Source organism: Populus nigra, chromosome 8 (genome assembly GCF_951802175.1).
Source record: "Populus nigra chromosome 8, ddPopNigr1.1, whole genome shotgun sequence".
Taxonomy (NCBI): Eukaryota; Viridiplantae; Streptophyta; class Magnoliopsida; order Malpighiales; family Salicaceae; genus Populus; species Populus nigra.
In genome coordinates this window covers 9,833,122-9,852,005 of record NC_084859.1, presented here as the reverse complement: position 1 = coordinate 9,852,005, position 18,884 = coordinate 9,833,122, and the positions used below count along the sequence as shown (strand labels likewise).

General features: G+C 31.9%; 2 protein-coding genes across 5 annotated transcripts; both read left to right on the top strand.

The window, feature by feature from the left end:
• The first annotated feature begins 2,600 nt into the window (after window positions 1–2,600).
• LOC133702093 (peroxisomal (S)-2-hydroxyacid oxidase GLO4-like) lies at window positions 2,601–18,503 on the top strand. 2 transcript variants are annotated; one of them, XM_062126297.1, is made up of 12 exons: window positions 2,601–2,739; window positions 13,199–13,346; window positions 13,420–13,544; window positions 13,627–13,673; window positions 13,755–13,832; window positions 14,087–14,211; window positions 14,476–14,533; window positions 14,705–14,767; window positions 15,049–15,118; window positions 15,311–15,411; window positions 15,500–15,604; window positions 18,033–18,503. In XM_062126297.1, the coding sequence occupies exons 2-12, from the start codon at window positions 13,204–13,206 to the stop codon at window positions 18,210–18,212; spliced, it is 1,095 nt and encodes a 364-aa protein (XP_061982281.1). In that variant the 5' UTR covers window positions 2,601–2,739; window positions 13,199–13,203; the 3' UTR covers window positions 18,213–18,503. The 2 variants fall into 2 exon arrangements, with proteins under 2 accessions (XP_061982281.1, XP_061982280.1); XM_062126296.1 differs by lacking the exon at window positions 2,601–2,739 and adding an exon at window positions 12,618–12,723.
• LOC133702091 (peroxisomal (S)-2-hydroxyacid oxidase GLO4-like) lies at window positions 2,613–6,209 on the top strand. 3 transcript variants are annotated; one of them, XM_062126293.1, is made up of 12 exons: window positions 2,613–2,739; window positions 3,144–3,291; window positions 3,365–3,489; window positions 3,571–3,617; window positions 3,699–3,776; window positions 4,040–4,164; window positions 4,403–4,460; window positions 4,583–4,645; window positions 4,928–4,997; window positions 5,183–5,283; window positions 5,372–5,476; window positions 5,851–6,209. In XM_062126293.1, the coding sequence occupies exons 2-12, from the start codon at window positions 3,149–3,151 to the stop codon at window positions 6,028–6,030; spliced, it is 1,095 nt and encodes a 364-aa protein (XP_061982277.1). In that variant the 5' UTR covers window positions 2,613–2,739; window positions 3,144–3,148; the 3' UTR covers window positions 6,031–6,209. The 3 variants fall into 3 exon arrangements, with proteins under 3 accessions (XP_061982277.1, XP_061982278.1, XP_061982279.1); XM_062126294.1 differs by lacking the exons at window positions 3,144–3,291; window positions 3,365–3,489 and having other exon boundaries at window positions 2,647–2,739; window positions 3,553–3,617; XM_062126295.1 differs by lacking the exons at window positions 2,613–2,739; window positions 3,144–3,291 and having other exon boundaries at window positions 3,451–3,473.
• Window positions 18,504–18,884: the final 381 nt, after the last annotated feature.

Sequence of the window (18,884 nt, the reverse complement as noted above, 5' to 3'; positions counted from 1 at the left end):
CCATTTCTGGAGTGACAGTGGTCGTGGAAGTAGAGCCAGCAATCTGATGGTTTACAACAGCAGCTTGAAAAGCTTGCGCTCTCTGATTTCTGGACGTGTAAGGCATTCTTAATAATGTGTCTATTCCGTTTACAGTAACTGCAAAATTTCTTGCCACAATTACGGGCAATATGCCCATACTCCTTACAGCTATAACACTGTATAGTTCCTTTGTTTCGATTCTTTCCTTGAGCAGCATAAGCAACATTGACGACCTCAGATGTCTCTTTGGATTCACCTATTACAAATTGTGTAGCCATTCTTTGTTCTTCACGCAATAATTCACCTAGACATATATCCAAAGAAGGAACTGGATCTCTATTCAACAATCCAGCCCGGGCGCAATCTCAAATTCTGGTCTTAGTTTCATCAAAAACTAATCTCGCTTAATAACTTCATGAAGTGCTTGAAGACTAGGTAAGGCCTCTTTAAACACCTTAGAATAGATAATACCAGAATATTCGCTCCATAGATTAACAAGACCTGAATAATATTGCTCAATTGAGAGATTAGCTTGACTGAAATTATTGATGTCGAATTCAAGTTGAAAACGTCTTGCAGTATTATCTTGATGATATATACGCTTTAGGTAATCCCACATCTCTCTAGCTGTACCAAAGGAACGTAAATTGTTCACCATATGACCTTCAATAGATGCTAAAATCCAAGAAATAATTCGAGCATCCTTTGTCTCCCATTGAGTAAATTCTGCATCATTTGCAGGAGCAGGAGAAGTCCCATCAATATGCCTTCAAAGCTCTGTCCCTTTCAAAAACATCCTGAACTGAAATTCCCATGTCATATAATTCTTACCTGTAAATTTGATACTCAAAGTTTTTGTACACATTCTTAAAAAATCAAAACTAGAAATTTTAAAGCAAGACTGTCAACCAAAAGTAAAATGAAGTTGTTCATTAAAAAATCAACACAATAAAAGATAGATTAGAAGCTTACAAAACCTTGCTCTGATACCATAACAAATTTAAGTAAATGATTGAATATCCTATTCATAAGGCTCCTTTCTATTAAATAAAGTCATGTTTGTTTCCCGAAAAGTAGTTTCAATGAAACCACTTTCCAAACTTTCCTGTGTTTGTTTGCCATTAGAAAAGGTGGTCAACCAAAAACACTTTCCGGTCAACGGAAAACACTTTCCAGTTAAAGAAAAATTTTACTTGGTTTCAAGGAAAATGTTTTCTCTTTTGGCTGTGTTTGTTTTCCGGAAAGTGGTTTCTGGGAAACTATTTTCCAAACTTTCAGGTGTTTGTTTGCCATTAAGAAAGTTAGTCAACGAAAAACACTTTCCAGTCAAAGAAAAATTTGGCTTGGTTTTCAGGAAAGTGTTTTCCTGAAAAATTTGGGCAGAAAACACTTTCCGGAAGTTGTGAAAATTTATAAATGTCATTATTTGCTAATTATATCAAATTTGATCCTTAAACTTTTGATTGTTATATATATTTTGTTTTGAATATTTATTTTTTAATTTCATCTCTTTAAATTTAATTTTTTTATTAACTTTGGTCCTTATTTTTATAATTGCTATTTGCTTTTTCCTTATTATTTTTTTATTGAAATTTTTTATCTATCAAATTTGGTCCTCATTCTTACTTATTTTATTTGAAATAATTTATAAAATGTTAATTATTATTATTATTATTATTATTATTATTATTATTTTCATCTTTCAATTATTTTATTTTTTAATTTATTGTATATGAGATAATTTATGAAATTATATTTTTTTTTAATTTCATTCTCATTCAAATTTTTATTTGTAATATTTATTCATCATTATTTGAATAAACTTGAAAAAAATAAAATATTAATAAGTTATTTTCTAGCTCATTTTTCATAACATAACCAAACACTAGAAAGTGTTTTTTAACTTATTTTTCATTACACTACCAAATATCGGAAAATACTTTCCCGAAATTTATTTTCCCTGAAATTTATTTTCTAAAAAGAAACTATTTTTCAGCAAACAAACGAGGCCTAAGAGCTGCTGTACAATCTATTTTGGTAAAATCTATTTTGGTAAGAAAATAAAAAGAGCTAATACACCAACTGCTAATATTTTAATATAGGGAAGAATATATATACAACTTAATATGCTAATTATGGTAGAATAAATCTCATAATTGCAGCAGCCATATATATACAACTTAATCTCATAATTGCAGCAGCCATAAGGACTATTTTAGAGGATAGATGGAAAGTGACCCTGTTAACATGGATGAGTTTTAGAAATTGGCTACGCAAGTCCTTCCAAAAATGTATTATGAGTTCCAAAAATGTACAACTCGAAATACATATATATATTTTTAAAAAAAGAATATAGTTGCTGCACCTAATATTATTTTTTACATGAAAAAAAGAAAGTTTACAAAGCATGGGCACCGTTCCAGTATCACTCGTGTAATACCATAATGAATAGAAATGACAAACCAGGTGCTGGCAGACAAAGACACGATGAGAGAAGACAAAAAATGACAAACTATTTGCTGGCAGCCAATGACATGATGCCACCTTCAGTCTCTATTTGCTGCCTAACATTTCATTTATGTACGTCCCATCTCTAATTCACACTCTGTTTCTCTTTTTCTTTTCTTTTTTTAATCTTTTTTCACTCTTCTTGATACCTCGATTGGCAATTCCTGTTTCAATCCTTCTCTTTTTCCCTGGAGCTTTCTACTACCGTAGGTATGTTTTTCTTATAGTTTTCTTTGTTTTTTTAGGTGGGGCATCAGCCCAACCTGTTCTTCTTGCAGTTAAGCTTCTTGATTATCCTGTGATCTTGAATGGAAACAATTTGTCATTTTCGTGTCGGTCTCGCATGGCTCAATGTTTCAAATAGTATTTGTAATTTTGCATAGTACAACGTTGTAACTACATAAGCTAAATTTACAGTTTATGTATACCCTGTGTTAGGAAAAATATAATTGCTTTGAGATAGTTCCACTCGATCTTTCACATCTAAACTCATTTACATGGTTGGGGAGTCATTTGGGTTGTGCATATAGAGGGATTAGTTAATGATGATATACACAATGAATTCAAAGGTGAAAGGAAAAGCTAGAACATTTGACTGTTATCCAAGTTTCCAGGTTAAATGGCAGATGAAATAGTTAATGTGAACGAGTTCCAAGAATTGGCTAGGCAAGCCCTTCCAAAAATGTACTATGACTTCTATGCTGGAGGAGCAGAGGATGAGCACACATTAAAGAAGAATGTGCAAGAATTTCAGAGAATCATGTAATGCCTTGAAACTATTTCCTGATGCGTGTATAGTAGAGGTCATGAAATTTAACCTACCGCTTTTACTCAGATTGCTGCCTAGAGTTCTTGTGGATGTGAGCAAAATAGCTTTGTCTACTAATATATTGGGCTACACTATCTCGGCGCCGATTATGATAGCCCCAACTTCTATGCATAAGTTAGCACATCCTGAAGGTCTTATCCTCTGACTGAAGAGTTATTAGTTTGTACATTCATTCTTCATCCTGCTTTTACCAGCTTTTCCGTCTATCCCAGGAGAGCTTGCCACTGCCAGAGCAGCAGCTGCATGTAACACTATAATGGTACAAATGAGGAGCATTCAGCCTTGATATTTTTTCCATTTTGCTTTACACGCTTGGATAATGGGATTTATTTCTTTCCAGACTTTATCCTTCGGAGCTTCCTGCAGCGTGGAGGAGGTTGCTGCCAGCTGCGATGCCGTTCGATTCTTTCAATTATATGTAATTAGACCTCCATATGCTCCTTTTTTTTAGTAGTCTCTCTTTTAATTTTAAAAGTGACAAAAGTATTCTCTCAACTCTCTTTTGTAATGCAACAGAAACAACTTTTAGCAGGATTCTTTCACATTTTCTATGACACTTATAAGTGCCATTAGAAAGGGTTTATTTCAATTTCTTCAACTGAGGCAACTCTGCTGTGGTGCTAACATGAATAGGAATATGTGAACTAAACTGTAAGCATGTACTCTTCTGCATGTGATTAGGTATACAAAAGACGAGATATAGCTGTTAACCTTGTGCAGAGAGCTGAAAAGAGTGGATTTAAGGCTATCGTCCTAACAGCTGACGCTCCAAGACTTGGTCGAAGGGAGGCAGACGTAAAGAATAAGTAGATATCATTTTTTCCTCTCTCATTCTGTATAAACATTATAGGGATTTAAGAGCTATTACAGCTTGTTTTAAATGTTCTAAACCACTTCATTTGGTGGTGGAATGTGACATTAATTTAGTTTAATGTTGATTGTAACCGCTATTCTGTCTTAGTTTCCACACAAAACAAAAATGCATGTATTCAAAGATATATGCATTTGCATCCCAAAATGAATTCATCTCTCGTACTTCTGCAGAATGATTGTGCCCCAGCTGAAGAATTTGGAAGGTCTAATGTCAACTGAAGTTGTCTCTGTGAGTAAATTATTGAAATGGGCATCAAGCTTGTGTTCATTTAAAGGAATCTTTCATATGAAACCCAAGCATTGATGCACCTAGCTTTTAATTTTTGGACTTACAGATGTGAACTCTTGCAGGTTAAGGGTTCGAACTTCGAAGCTTACGCCAATGAAACTATTGATTCTTCTTTGTGTTGGAGGGTAAAAACCAGTAAACTCCTATTTAATTACCTTGCGATTTATTTATCATACCCTTATTTTCAGGCTGTTCTTTACACCTGCATGAGATGCCCACTCAATAGAAGAGTTGAGTACAGAGCCAGTTGTCATAACCAATTCTGAAAGCAATGCGGTTTAGTTGGCTGACTCATGGACTTTATTTTGCAGCCTTATTGATTATAACCCTGGCTAAGCAGCATTCATACATAACATAAACCATTACAAAAATTCCTATATTTAACCAGTGCTTCGTTACACCGGCAGGATATAGCATGGCTGAAATCCACAACAAACTTGCCTATTCTGATCAAGGGAATACTCACTCGAGAGGATGGTAAGATCAAAGTCTTATCTGATGATGTTTGTATCACTCCGTTTTCTATCTTTCTTCTGGGTCTTGAACAAAACATTTGAACACTCTTATACTCTCTTCGAAATTATCAGTCATTGCTCAGCCAATCATAACGGAATCTGGAATATGTAAGCTAGGTCTCTTACACACTGGAGGTTATTTTGCAGCCATTAAGGCCATGGAAGTAGGTGCTGCTGGGATTATCGTCTCCAATCATGGAGCTCGTCAGCTTGATTATACTCCAGCCACAATCTCAGTTCTGGAAGAGGTAGAATCATTTCACCGAATGCAGACAGTCTAAATTATACTCCTTGTCTAGACAATTCAATTGACACGGAAATGTACTTTTTTTGCAGGTGGTTCAAGCTGTAGGAAGGAGAGTTCCTGTTCTCCTTGATGGAGGAGTACGGCGAGGAACAGATGTTTTCAAGGCGCTGGCCCTTGGTGCACAAGCAGTTCTTGTAAGTTAAAACAAATAAATATGATCTTCCACTAATTATGTCTTTGACAATTGATGAGCAGTGCTGCCTAAATCTCATAGCCATGTTTATTCCAAATAAATGCCTTTCAACGAGCTGCAATCTGTTCTATACGAACATATAACAAAAGAAGTAACCTGGTGCTCTGCCCCTTCTAGTTCAATATTTTCCTTCAATTTATTTACTCATCCAACATTGCAACCTTAAGCAAAGTATTAAGTGCTCATATTTGAAGTGAACGAGGATTGGTCATTGCAGAACTAAACAGCTACTGATCTTCTATTATTGGCTGCAAAATGATAAATGTCTTTGCTACTGCTTCGGACCGCAATTGATACATGTATATATCAATGCAGGTTGGGAGGCCAGTTATTTATGGGCTAGCAGCAAAGGGAGAAGCAGGGGTGAGAAAGGTGATGCACATGCTGAAGGACGAGCTTGAGCTCACCATGGCCCTCGCAGGCTGCCCTAGTGTGAAAGACATTAGCAGGAGCCATGTAAGGACTGACCGCGACAGGCTCCAATCAATGCTCTAAAATCCATGTAAGGACTGACCGCGACAGGCTCCAAACAATGCTCTAAAATTGTCTTAAAATCACAAGCAATATGTATGGGTGATTCCCATCTTTCTCAGGAACTTGATGGATTTTTGTAATCCTTATTTCTAACTAAGATATTTATCAAATAACATGAATTAGTACTCTTAATTACTGAACTTGTACATCTCTAAGAACAAAATAAAGTAGAGTCAGCATCATCTCAATTTAAATCCTTGATCAATCTCAGGTTTTTTCTAACCAAATACTGGTCGAGTTGTACCTGTCTTGTCGATACCATAGTGTTCCATATTCATATTGTTGCATGGGCATCTCTGATATTTTCCAAGTTAATATAATAAATACCTAATTTCCATACATAACACTCTATATAGTAAGACCATTACTTTTATGTGAAATGACAAAAATAATGCTTGATTTATTTATTTTGGTTTTTTTTTGTATTAAAACTCATTATTTTTAGATCTTTATCATTTTTTTTATGTTGTTGTACTATTGTATTTTTTAAGCCAATAATTGATGATGTTACGTTATATGCCATACAAACCAATCAGGACACGCTATTTTACACACAAGAGGACAACTTGTCATCACTTCAAACTTTTTTTTTATAACCGTGTGTATCCAGATCAGTTTACGTGTATCTCGACTAATCTTATGAGACCCTAAAGTTAACGACTAAGTAAGCTTCTAGTAGTCCTGAGATTTGTGGCACTCGAACTAGTGATTTCTAGAGAGCAAACTCAAGACCTGACCAATTGAGCTACACCTCTCCGGCTTGTCATCACTTCAAACTTCGTATGTCATAAACTAGCACTTGTAGCTTTGAGCACTATGATCCTATTTACAAATTCAATGTTGTACATTGGTTATTTTACAATTACACTTACACTCTTACGTTTCTGGGTTTTTTTATTCTTTTTTGGTTGCTGATAAAGTTCAAAAATTCAATATGTTCAAGAATAGTGTTTGAATATTTGGATAGTGGATGATCACATGTTTATGTCAATATTCTATTCCTATGAACCTGAAAAGCAGAGGATTGGTGGTTAAAGTCTTAGTTCCTACAAAACAATATTCTTTTATGAGATTTTGAAACTTTCCAATTATTAAGTCAGTAACTTTATATAATAAATGAATAAATAAGTATGAAACTCTAAAAACAAGAATGTATATCCTTTGTTTTATGTGTGATAAATTTTTTTAGAATATATGATAAGAAAATAAAGTTTCTAAATTCATATTATCTATGTGGTTCGGTGGGCATTTATAGCATTTGTATTATGAAACTTGTTGTTTTTGTTTAAGAGGCCAAAAGTCTTTTTCTTTTGAATATCTTAGTAAATAAGAAATGTCTTACATCAGCATTAATATTGATGAAAATATCTTCTTACACATCATTAATGTTGATGAGAATGATATTTTTCACATTATTAGTGTTAATTGACTAATAGTAGAGCTATACAAGACTTTTATACTTTATTTCATACACGACATTAATGTTAATTAGAATAATCTTTTCGTAGCATAAATGTTGATCCAAATATAACCAGCTCTTTTAGAACTTTTATACACCTAGAGATGTAGGGAAATGACTACCCTAAGCTCTTAGTATCCCGAGTTAAGGGTCTTAAGGATTGTCTTGCGACCCAACATGAGGCTCATAAAGACCATCAACTATATGTTTAGATCTGAAATGATTCGAAACTCAATGATGTTGGGCTTGATATCTTTCCAGACCCAAATATGCTTACGCTTAGCATATAGTTAAGTTCAAGAAAGTTAGGTATAGCATCTTACCAGTCTCACAGACGCTTGGGCTCAACATAAAGCCAAGCCCAAGAAGGTTAGGTCTGGCATCTTGTCAAACACACAAGTGTTTGGTCTTAACACGTAGTCGAGCTCAAGAGAGTTGAGTCTGACATCTTACTAAAACCATAAGCATTTGGGTTTAGCACGTAGTTGAGCTTAGAGGTGTTGGGTCTAGCATCTTCCTAGACTCACAACTGCTTGGGTTCACCGCATTACAAGTCTAAGAGAGTTGAGTTTGGTATATTGCTAGACCCACAAGCATTTAGACTCAACACGTAGCTCAGTTCAAGGGTGTTAGGTCTGATATTTTGCTAGACCCACATACGTTTGAGTTTAGCACGTGGCTGAGTCCAAGGATGTTGTGTCCTCACCCTACCTTTGACCCTTATATTAATGGTCTTTCAAGCAAGTGAGTTGTGTATAAAATATATTTATCCATTAGTTGTTGTTGTCACATTATAGTTATACTTTTGGCAATGGCCAACTTGCTTTCTTTTTTATCTTTTGTTGACTTGGGAAATTTTAATACACATACATACACTAACAAAAATATAAAACACGTTGTTATTTTACTGGGCCTTTCAATGTAAATATAGAGATATTACATTGTAGATTATAATAGTATAATATCGATTTTGTCCTCTAAAGAGAATTTTGGTTGATGCGGTTCTGAGTGTAATTTTGTCTTTTCCAAATTTACAAATTTGTCATTAAAGGATTGCTAAGGGTTACTAACATCTTTTAATTTTTTTTTAAAAAAAAAGTATAACTACTTATTTTCCCCTAAGCTAAAAAAAAATTGAACTGCTCGCAAAGGGTATTTATGTCTTTTCATTTTTTTTCAAGATTATGAAAAGACCTTTCTGCCCTTACAATAAAAAAAATAAGGAAAGAGTCCAAGGGTATTTTCATCTTTTCATGTGGGTTTCTTGGTTAAATGTAGGGATAACGAGGGGTGTTTTGGATATTTTTGCTCTGATTAATTGATTTTTAAATCAAAGAGCACATGACACGTGATGCTCAAACATTAGCGCGTGGGGTATGTCAGCATCCTATGGACGACACATACGGTGTATCTTCGTGGCCAAATATGTTGTTCCATTGTGTCATCGAAAACGGCGCCTTAGCCTTTTCCTTATGGTGTAAAGCGTGGTGGTACTTCGTGGATGATTTATCGTCAGTGGTTGTTTCTTTGTTTTTCTTCCTGCTTCTCTCTTTCTCCTAGCAAAAGTGCGCATCAAACCTATTTTCGTTTTGTTGCTTGATTTTAGTTATTATGTTTTTTATTGTTTATTTTAGTCCTTGGCCCTTTTGAAAAAGTTTTTGATGTTTTAAATTTCATCCTTGGATTACAATTTGTCAAGTATTATTGTTTTCGATTTGGTCCTTATTCTTTTGATTTTTGATTTATTTCCATGGTTCTTTTGTTAAAGTTTTGTTGTTTTCAATTTCATCCTTAAATCAAAGTTTATGTATTTTGTTTTTTTTTTCAATCTAACCCTCATTCTATTGATTTATTTTTCCTTTTGTTAAAAATTTTTCTTTTCAATTTAGCACTCTAATGTTTGTTTTTATTATTATTTCTCATTTTTTTTTAATTTTATTCTCAACCTCATTCCTTTAATTACAATTTTTTGTGTTATAAATTTTTCTCCACTTTCATCATTCGGCATTTAATTTGTTGGGGATTAAGCTTTGTGATTTTTTTCAATTATCATGCATCTGATTTAATGACACAAGTCATGAGTTTTAAGAGTTGATACAGTTAGGGATTCCTTTTTTTTCATTTTCTTTTACGATTTCATTATTCAACATTAATTTTTAAACAAATATTGGTTTTGTGGTTATCTTCAATTTTTTTCTATCAGATTATCTCGGTCTCATGACTTAGACAACAAGATTTTCAAGACTTTTTTTAATAAATTTTTTTTATAAAAAAAATAATGCTTTGTTTTGTGTTTAATTTTTGAATGCCTTTTTTTATACATATACGATTTATTTTATAAAAAACATTATTTTAAAAAATTATTTATAATATGTCCAGCTTTGCATAATATTTGTTTTTCTTTTATTTTATTCACTTAGTTTTATATGTGTTTCTATTTCTATTTCTATTTCTATTATCTTTTAATGATTTTAATACACAAATTTGGTTGGAACAAACGAGAAATGCTTCATTTTACAAGATTAAATATATTACTCTACATTCATCTTTTACTCTTTTAATTATTGTTAAAAAATATATTTATTTACATTGATGATTATTGATTTATTTCATTAGATGCTTTGATAAGCTTTTCAATATATATTCTGAACTTTTTTATGTAAAAAAAATATCAAAATAACTTGTCTAACCAGGTTTTGTTCTTAAAAAAATGTTACGGCCCGCAGTAAAACACGGTTCATATATATACATACAAGGGCGAAAGCAAAGGGGACAAGCAGGGGCCAGGGGCCAGGGGCCCGAGCCCCCCCCTCAAGACTTTTTTTTTTCTTTATTATAGTGATTTTACTTTTGATTTCTAATTTACTCTCTTATTACAGTGACTTTACATTTGATTTTCAATTTACTTCTATATTATAGTAACTTTACTTTTGATTTCCAATTTACTCTTTGACATACGTAGAAATAAAAAAAATATAAAGATATTACTTTATGAAATAAAAAACAGAACCACATAGCCATCAATTTACCCTAAGATAAATCTCACAGCCGATCAAACAGAGAAATAAAAACACAAATTGCAAGCAAAAATTTTCTATAAAAAAATTGAAGCAAAGCCATCAATTAATTTATCTTTCATCAAACAAAACAAGGTAATTTAAATTTAAAATCTATTTTTGTTTTGTTTTTATATGTTTGTTAATAATTTGATGAGGTTTTTTTTATAATTCTACCATTTTTGCTCCTTTTTTTCTCAGATCTACTAGTTCTACCAATTGTTTTTTGAATTCTTGTTATAGTGATTTTTTTTCTAATTAATTAGATATATTTTATTGGTTTGTTTTGATTATGTTTGGATTTTTTTTATGTTTTATTTTTAGCAGAGCCATCAAAATTATCAATTTTTTCTTACGATATATGTTTTGATTTTAGGTTGAACCATGAATAAAATAATAAAAATTGATTCTTTTTTAAAATAAAAAGAAAAAATATTGATAACTCACAGCCTTGTGAACCAACTCTAATGTGAAATGTTGAAGTTATGGTTAAGCAGCCTCAATGTGCTTCAATTTACAAAGAATCTATGTTGATTAGTGAGCAACCTCTTACTAGAATCAACATTGCTCATTTAATTAGAGATCCAAGTAATCATTCTCAAATTTGAGAATACCCGGTTAATCAATAAGATAAAATTCGAAAGACATACATTAATCTGAGGACATATCAACTTTTGATATCTGAATTTTTATCTGCCAACTGGTAAAAAACATCCTCATTGATTTCAGTCTTATTGGTTCAAAAGTTATCTGTGGTTTGAATATTCAGATAAAGAAATATTATATTTTATTATATTAATTTTGGCTCCCTCTAGCAAATAATCCTAGCTCCATCACTATATATATATATATATATATATATATATATATATATATATATATATATATATATATATATATATATATATAAAACAATTTAGAAAATTAATATGGAGATCTCCTCTTGTCTTCTTCAAAATCTTTCTAGTAAATGCTTATTTATTGTTTATCGCAACTTCAATAAATGGTGTTCAATATTGCAGGAAATTCCTCCTAGGACTATTTTAAAGGATAGATGGAAGGCGACCCGGTGAACGTGAATGAGTTTCAGAAATTGTCTACGCAAGTCCTTCCACAAATATATTTATGAGTTTCAATAAATCTTTTTGGCCTTTTGCTAAATTATTTTTCTTTACAATTTTACCCTAGAAAGCATATATAAAATTTATTCTATTTTTTTAATTTTTAATTTTTTGTATAATTAATTTTTTTTTAATTTCATCATTTAATATTTAATTTATTACAATGAAACTTCATAATTTTTTAAAATAAAATATTTCAAGTCTAATAACATGAGTCACAAATTTAAAAATTAATACAACTTTAACTTTTTTTTTATAGAAAAAACATGTTTTATAATTCTTTTTTTATACAGTGTTATTTTGATCTTATGATTTGAACAACTAATTTTGTAGGATTTAACTGTTGACTTTAACTGATTACTAAGTTTATATGTTTTTTATAATAATTAGGGTTAATCAAAGCTATTTTTTTTAATTTTTTTAATCTCATATTACCTTTCTGTGTTTAATGAGCTGTGAATTAGTTATATTGTTTGATTTATTAAAAAAATTCAAGTTTAATCTGATTGTTATTATTTTTTTTAATTTGACCAATCTATTATTTTTTAATGTAATTAAAATAAAATCAATTTATTTTATAAACTCAACTTATTCAATTCATTCGTGTATAACTCGAAATACATATATATATATATATATATATATATACACACACACACACACACACGCGCACACACACACACTTGCTGCACCTAATATTATTTTTTACATGAAAAAAAGAAAGTTTACAAAGCATGGGCACCGTTCCAGTATCAGTCGTGTAATACCATAATGAATAGAAATGACAAACCAGGTGCTGGCAGACAAAGACACGATGAGAGAAGACAAAAAATGACAAACCATTTGCAGGCAGCCAATGACATGAGGCCAACTTCAGTCTCTATTTGCTGCCTAACATTTCATTTATGTACGTGTACGTCCCATCTCTAATTCACACTCTGTTTCTCTTCTTTTTTTCACTCTTCTTGATATCTGTTTCAATCCTTCTCTTTTTCCCTGGAGCTTTCTACTACCGTGGGTATGTTTTTCTTGCAGTTTTCTTTGTCTTTTTGGGAATCAGCACAACCTGTTTTTCTTGCAGTTAAGCTTCTTGATTATCCTGTGATGTTGAATGAAAACAATTTGTTATTTTCGTGTCAGTCTCGCATGTTTTAGCGTTTCAAATAGTACAATGTTGTAACTACAAGTGCTAAATTTACAGTTTATACCCCGTGTAAATTGAGGTTCACTCGAACTTGCAAGTATATATACCTTCTGCTTTACACAACCTATCTAATTCGGAGGCTAGTTTAGGGTTTGCTGTGGCAAAAATAATGTGCATTGATTGTCGATTACAAGACATAAAAAATTTCGACGCACAAAATTAGAGCAGTACCTTTCATTGCAAATTTTGATAATTAATGTGTTCCCTAGTCTTTTTATGATTTTTACTGGAGCTTAGGCTTCTAAAAGTGCTGTAAAGCAAGACATTTGACTGTAATCCAAGTTTCCAGGTTCAATGGCTGATGAAATAGTTAATGTGAATGAGTTCGAAGTATTGGCTAGGCAAGCCCTTCCAAAAATGTACTATGACTTCTATGCTGGAGGAGCAGAGGACGAGCACACATTAAAGAAGAATGTGCAAGAATTTCAGAGAATCATGTAATGCCTCGAAACTATTTCCTGATACGTGTATAGTAGAGGGCATGAAATTTAACCTACCGCTTTTACTCAGATTGCTGCCTAGAGTTCTTGTGGATGTGAGCAACATAGCTTTGTCTACTAATATATTGGGCTACACTATCTCGGCGCCGATTATGATAGCCCCAACTTCTATGCATAAGCTAGCACATCCTGAAGGTCTTAACCTCTGACTGAAGAGTTACTAGTTTGTACATTCATTCTTCATCCTGCTCTAACCAGCTTTTCCGACTATCCCCAGGAGAGCTTGCCACTGCCAGAGCAGCAGCTGCATGTAATACTATAATGGTACATTTGAGGATCATTCGGCCTTGATATTCTTTCCATTTTGCTTTACATTCATGGATAATGGGATTTATTTCTTTCCAGACCTTATCCTTCTCAGCTTCCTGCAGCGTGGAGGAGGTTGCTGCCAGCTGCGATGCTGTTCGATTCTTTCAATTATATGTAATTAGACCTCCATAAGCTCCCTTTTTTAATATATTAGTGTCTTTTAAAAAAAAAACAAAAAAGTGACAAAAGTCTTCTCTCAACTCTCTTTCGTAGTGCAACAGAAACAACTTTTAGCAGGATTCTTTCACATTTTCTATGACACTTATAAGTTCCATTAGAATTCAATTGAGGCAACTCTGCTGTGTTACCAACATGCATATGAATTTGGGAACTAAACTGTAAGCATTCACACTTCTGCATGTGATTAGGTATGCAAAAGACGAGATATAGCAGTTAACCTTGTGCAGAGAGCTGAAAAGAGTGGATATAAGGCTATCGTCCTAACAGCTGATCGTCCAAGACGTGGTCGAAAGGAGGCAGACATAAAGAATAAGTAGATATCATTACTTCTTCTCTCATTATATTGCACATTATAGGGATTTAAGAGTTATTAAAGCTTGTTTCGAACCACTTCTTAAAGAAAACAAAACAAAAAACAAAAACCTGTTCTAAACCACTTCATTTGTTGGTGGAATGTGACTTAAATGTTGATTCTAACCACTATTCTGTCTTAGTTTCCACACAAAACAAAAATGCATGTATTTAAAGATACATGCATTTGCATCCCAAAATGAAATCATCTGCCATACTTCTGCAGGATGATTTTGCCCCAGATGAAGAATTTGGAAGGTCTACTGTCAATTGAAGTGTTCTCTGTGAGTGAATTATTGAAATGGGCATTATGCTTGTGTTCATTTAGAAGAATTAATCTTTCATATAAAACTCCAGCATTGATTCACATAGCTTGTAATTTTTGGCCTTTCGATGTGAAGCGGTTGTATCCAAATTTTTTTCCTCGACTTACAGATATATATGAACTCTTGCAGGATAAAGGTTCGAACATAAAACCTAACACCAATGAAATCTTCGATCCTTCTTTGTGTTGGAAGGTAAAAACCACAAAACTCCTATTTAATTACCTTTCGATTTATTTATCATACCCTTAATTTCAGGCTGTACTTTTCACTTGCATGAGATGCCCACTCAATAGAAGAGTTGAGTATAGAGCCATTTGTCGTAACCAATTCTGAAAGCAATGCGGTTTAGTTGGCCGATTCATGGACTTTATTATGCAGCCTTCTTGATTATAATCCTGGCTAAGCAGCATTCATGCATAACAGAAACCATTACAAAAATTCCTATATTTAACCATTGCTTCCTTACACCGCAGGATATAGCATGGCTAAAATCCATTACAAACTTGCCTATTCTGATCAAGGGAATACTCACTCGCGAGGATGGTAATATCAAAGTCTCATCTGATGATGTTTGCGTCACTCCGTTTTCTATCTTTCTTCTTGGTCTTGAACAAAACACTTGAACACATAACACTCTTATACTCTCTTCGAAATTATCAGTCATTGCTCAGCCAATCATAACGGAATCTGGAATATGTAAGCTAGGTCTCTTACACACTGGAGATTATTTTGCAGCCATTAAGGCCATGGAAGTAGGTGCTGCTGGGATTATCGTCTCCAATCATGGAGCTCGTCAGCTTGATTATACTCCAGCCACAATCTCAGTTCTGGAAGAGGTAGACTCATTTTAAAGAATGCAGACAGTCTAAATTATACTCCTTATTCAGACAATTCAATTGACATGAAAATGTACTTTTTTTATAGGTGGTTCAAGCTGTAGGAAGGAGAGTTCCTGTTCTCCTTGATGGAGGAGTACGGCGAGGAACAGATGTTTTCAAGGCGCTGTCCCTTGGTGCACAAGCAGTTCTTGTAAGTTAAAACAAATAAATATGATCTTCCACTAATTATCTCTTGGAAAATTCATAAACAATGATCGATGAAAATGATTTTTTTAAAAAAATGTATTAAAATAATGATTTTATTTTTTATTTTTTAAAATTTATTTTGATATTAATACATTAAAATAATTAAAAAACATTAAAAAATAAATTAAAAATAGCAAAAAGATAGTTCAACCGCAATGTTAAACATATCATTTTGATACAAATATCTGTAAAGGTGGTTTTGTTTGATTACTAAAATATAATGATCTATATTAATAATACGGCATTTATTGTTATGCATTTATTTTCATGTGCAGTTCTATAATAATGATATGTGCATTGATTTCCATGTATGCATTAATTTCGTGTATAATTGATGTCTGTTAACACATAATTAAATGTCATGTGATATATATTTGTAAAGTTGTTCATATTATTGAGATAATAGATTATTGAAACTAGTGTAATTAATAACATTAATGCATCGATTACTCGGTAATTCCAGTAGTGTAATTTATTTATTTTTATAACAATGTTTAATGTGGGATTGTAAATTTTTTGAATTCTTACAACGTATTTTATTTTAAGTATATGATCCTTACATAATTTATTATGATAATAATAATTACACATTAAGATCTTAGATGATGATTATAAACATAATTGAAGAAGAATTAGAACAAGAAATATGGAAAAACATATAAGTTCCGTCAAGATAAATCGAGAACACGAAGTGTGTGGATTTATAAAGTCAATTTATGGTCTAAAACAATCTTCAAAACAATGATATATTCAGTTTAATAATGTTATTGATGCCTAATTACATAAGTTGAAGGATCTAATACATGTTTGTGTTTACGACTACTTAAAAATAAAAAATGAGAAGTATGTCAGATAGATAAAAAATTAGCTTTCTCACATAGATAATTGTCTTTATTATATTTGTGATGAATAAAGATGAGAAGATTTTGAGCTTGTAATCTGAGTAATAAGAAAGCACTCAAGCTTAATATATGAAGTTTCTCCTCAATAGAAAATATAGAGAGAGGTAATTGGAATATGTGTTATAGCTTTGATCTTAAGTAATTATTTAAAATTATTATTATATCTGTTTTATCGCCAGATGTGGGTTCTAATGAATAAAAAATGAATGAGTAAAAAAGTGAAGTAAAAGTTAGATATTAGTTATATATGAAATATCATCTATATGGTTTTATGTATAAAAATATATACTTCGAAAGATGATATCATACCATGTGTAATATGAAAAATAAAAGTAATACAGATCTGAGATTTTAATTTAATATTGTATAAGACCTTAAAGATTATAAATAACATTTACTTGTGCTCTCATGACTCTCGTCTGTTTCTCAAAACTTAGATTTGATGTTTACTATTTTAGTATGTTGCCAAAAGATTATGAATGATTCGATCTACATGAACATTACTAGAAAGATAAATGATCTAGGGTATTGTATATTATATCTACTTCATGTCCCATTATTAGATAAGCTATATATTCCTAACAGATTTATAACAACTAAGCTCTTAAAGTATATCTGATCGGATGATATATTTGTTAAGTGTGAGTTTTGTAAAATTAATGAGAGAGTTGATCCCATCATATGTAAGTGGGAGATGAGGCAAAAAAAAAAAAAGATTTGGGTCACCCGCTATACATTAACCTAATCTATATTAATATTATTTATATTAATAAAGTAATATAAAGAAAAAGAATGAAGAGCTAGTTACATCTCTCACGATAATTGTAAGGGTTATAACTCTTCACTCTTATTAAAAAAAAAAAAAAGAATATGTCTATCAAACAAACAAGTAAGAAACAAGTAAGAAAAAACATATTAAAAAGAAAAGAACGTTGAACATAATAGAGAAGAGACTCTAAAAAGAAAAAAAAAATCTTCCCCGTTTCTCATAAGAATTGTGTCCACAAATAGGTATGATAAAAAAAAAAAAACATCATGATATTTTATTATTTAATTTAATATGATTATGCTTGGAGTAATGATACAAGTTTTTAAAAATAAAATACAATAAAAGGATTATTTTTTATTATTTAATGTGATTATATTTAAACTAGTGGTATAAGTTATATGATACATGGTTCATCTTTGTTTTCTCCCTCTTCATTATCTTTTTTCCAACAGTACTATAAAACACATAACAAAAGAAGTAATCTGGTGCTCTGCCCCTTCTAGTTCAATATTTTCCTTCAATTTATTTACTCATCCAACATTGCAACCTTAAGCAAAGTATTAAGTGCTCATATTTGAAGTGAACGAGGATTGGTCATTGCAGAACTAAACAGCTACTGATCTTCTATTATTGGCTGCAAAATGATAAATGTCTTTGCTACTGCTTCGGACCGCAATTGATACATGTATATATCAATGCAGGTTGGGAGGCCAGTTATTTATGGGCTAGCAGCAAAGGGAGAAGCAGGGGTGAGAAAGGTGATGCAAATGCTGAAGGACGAGCTTGAGCTCACCATGGCCCTCGCAGGCTGCCCTAGTGTGAAAGACATTAGCAGGAGCCATGTAAGGACTGACCGCGACAGGCTCCAATCAATGCTCTAAAATTGTCTTAGAATCACTAGCTAATTAATGTCCTAGATGTATGGGTGACTCCCATCTTTCTCAGGAACTGGAGATGGATTACTCTAATCCTTAAATATGTATCAAATCAAATGAATTAGTACTCTTAAACAAGGGGTACTACTGATTTGTCGGAACTTCAGATCAGAAACATGGGTGCCCATTTGCCCGTAAAAACACCAAGTTTTAGGCTCAGATGTGCTGGAAACTAGGCCGTCCTAATAAATCTTTCCAGTATATGCTTATATATTGTGACTTCCTAATTGTGACAAATTACTTGCTTGGGAACTCCATTTCTAGCGTCAGTATTATTTGAGGCTGTTTATTGATAAATCCAAGGGATTTTTCAAATTAATTTGCCATAGAGCGTTTAAGAAATTGTGTGCAATATTGCAGGAAATTCCTCCTAGTTATTATTAATTGATGTTAATCCTATCTATCTTTGACTATTTTAAAAGATTCCCAGTCTATTTATTTTTTCATTTAAAAATATTTAATTGTATTTTAAAATTATGTTTGGTTTGAAAAACTATCATGGTAATATAATTTTTAATATATTTTTATAATTTTGATATATTGGTATTAAAAATAATTTTAAATAAAAAATATTTTTTTAAATAAACCTTCCAACACCAAACCAATTACCAACGTGAA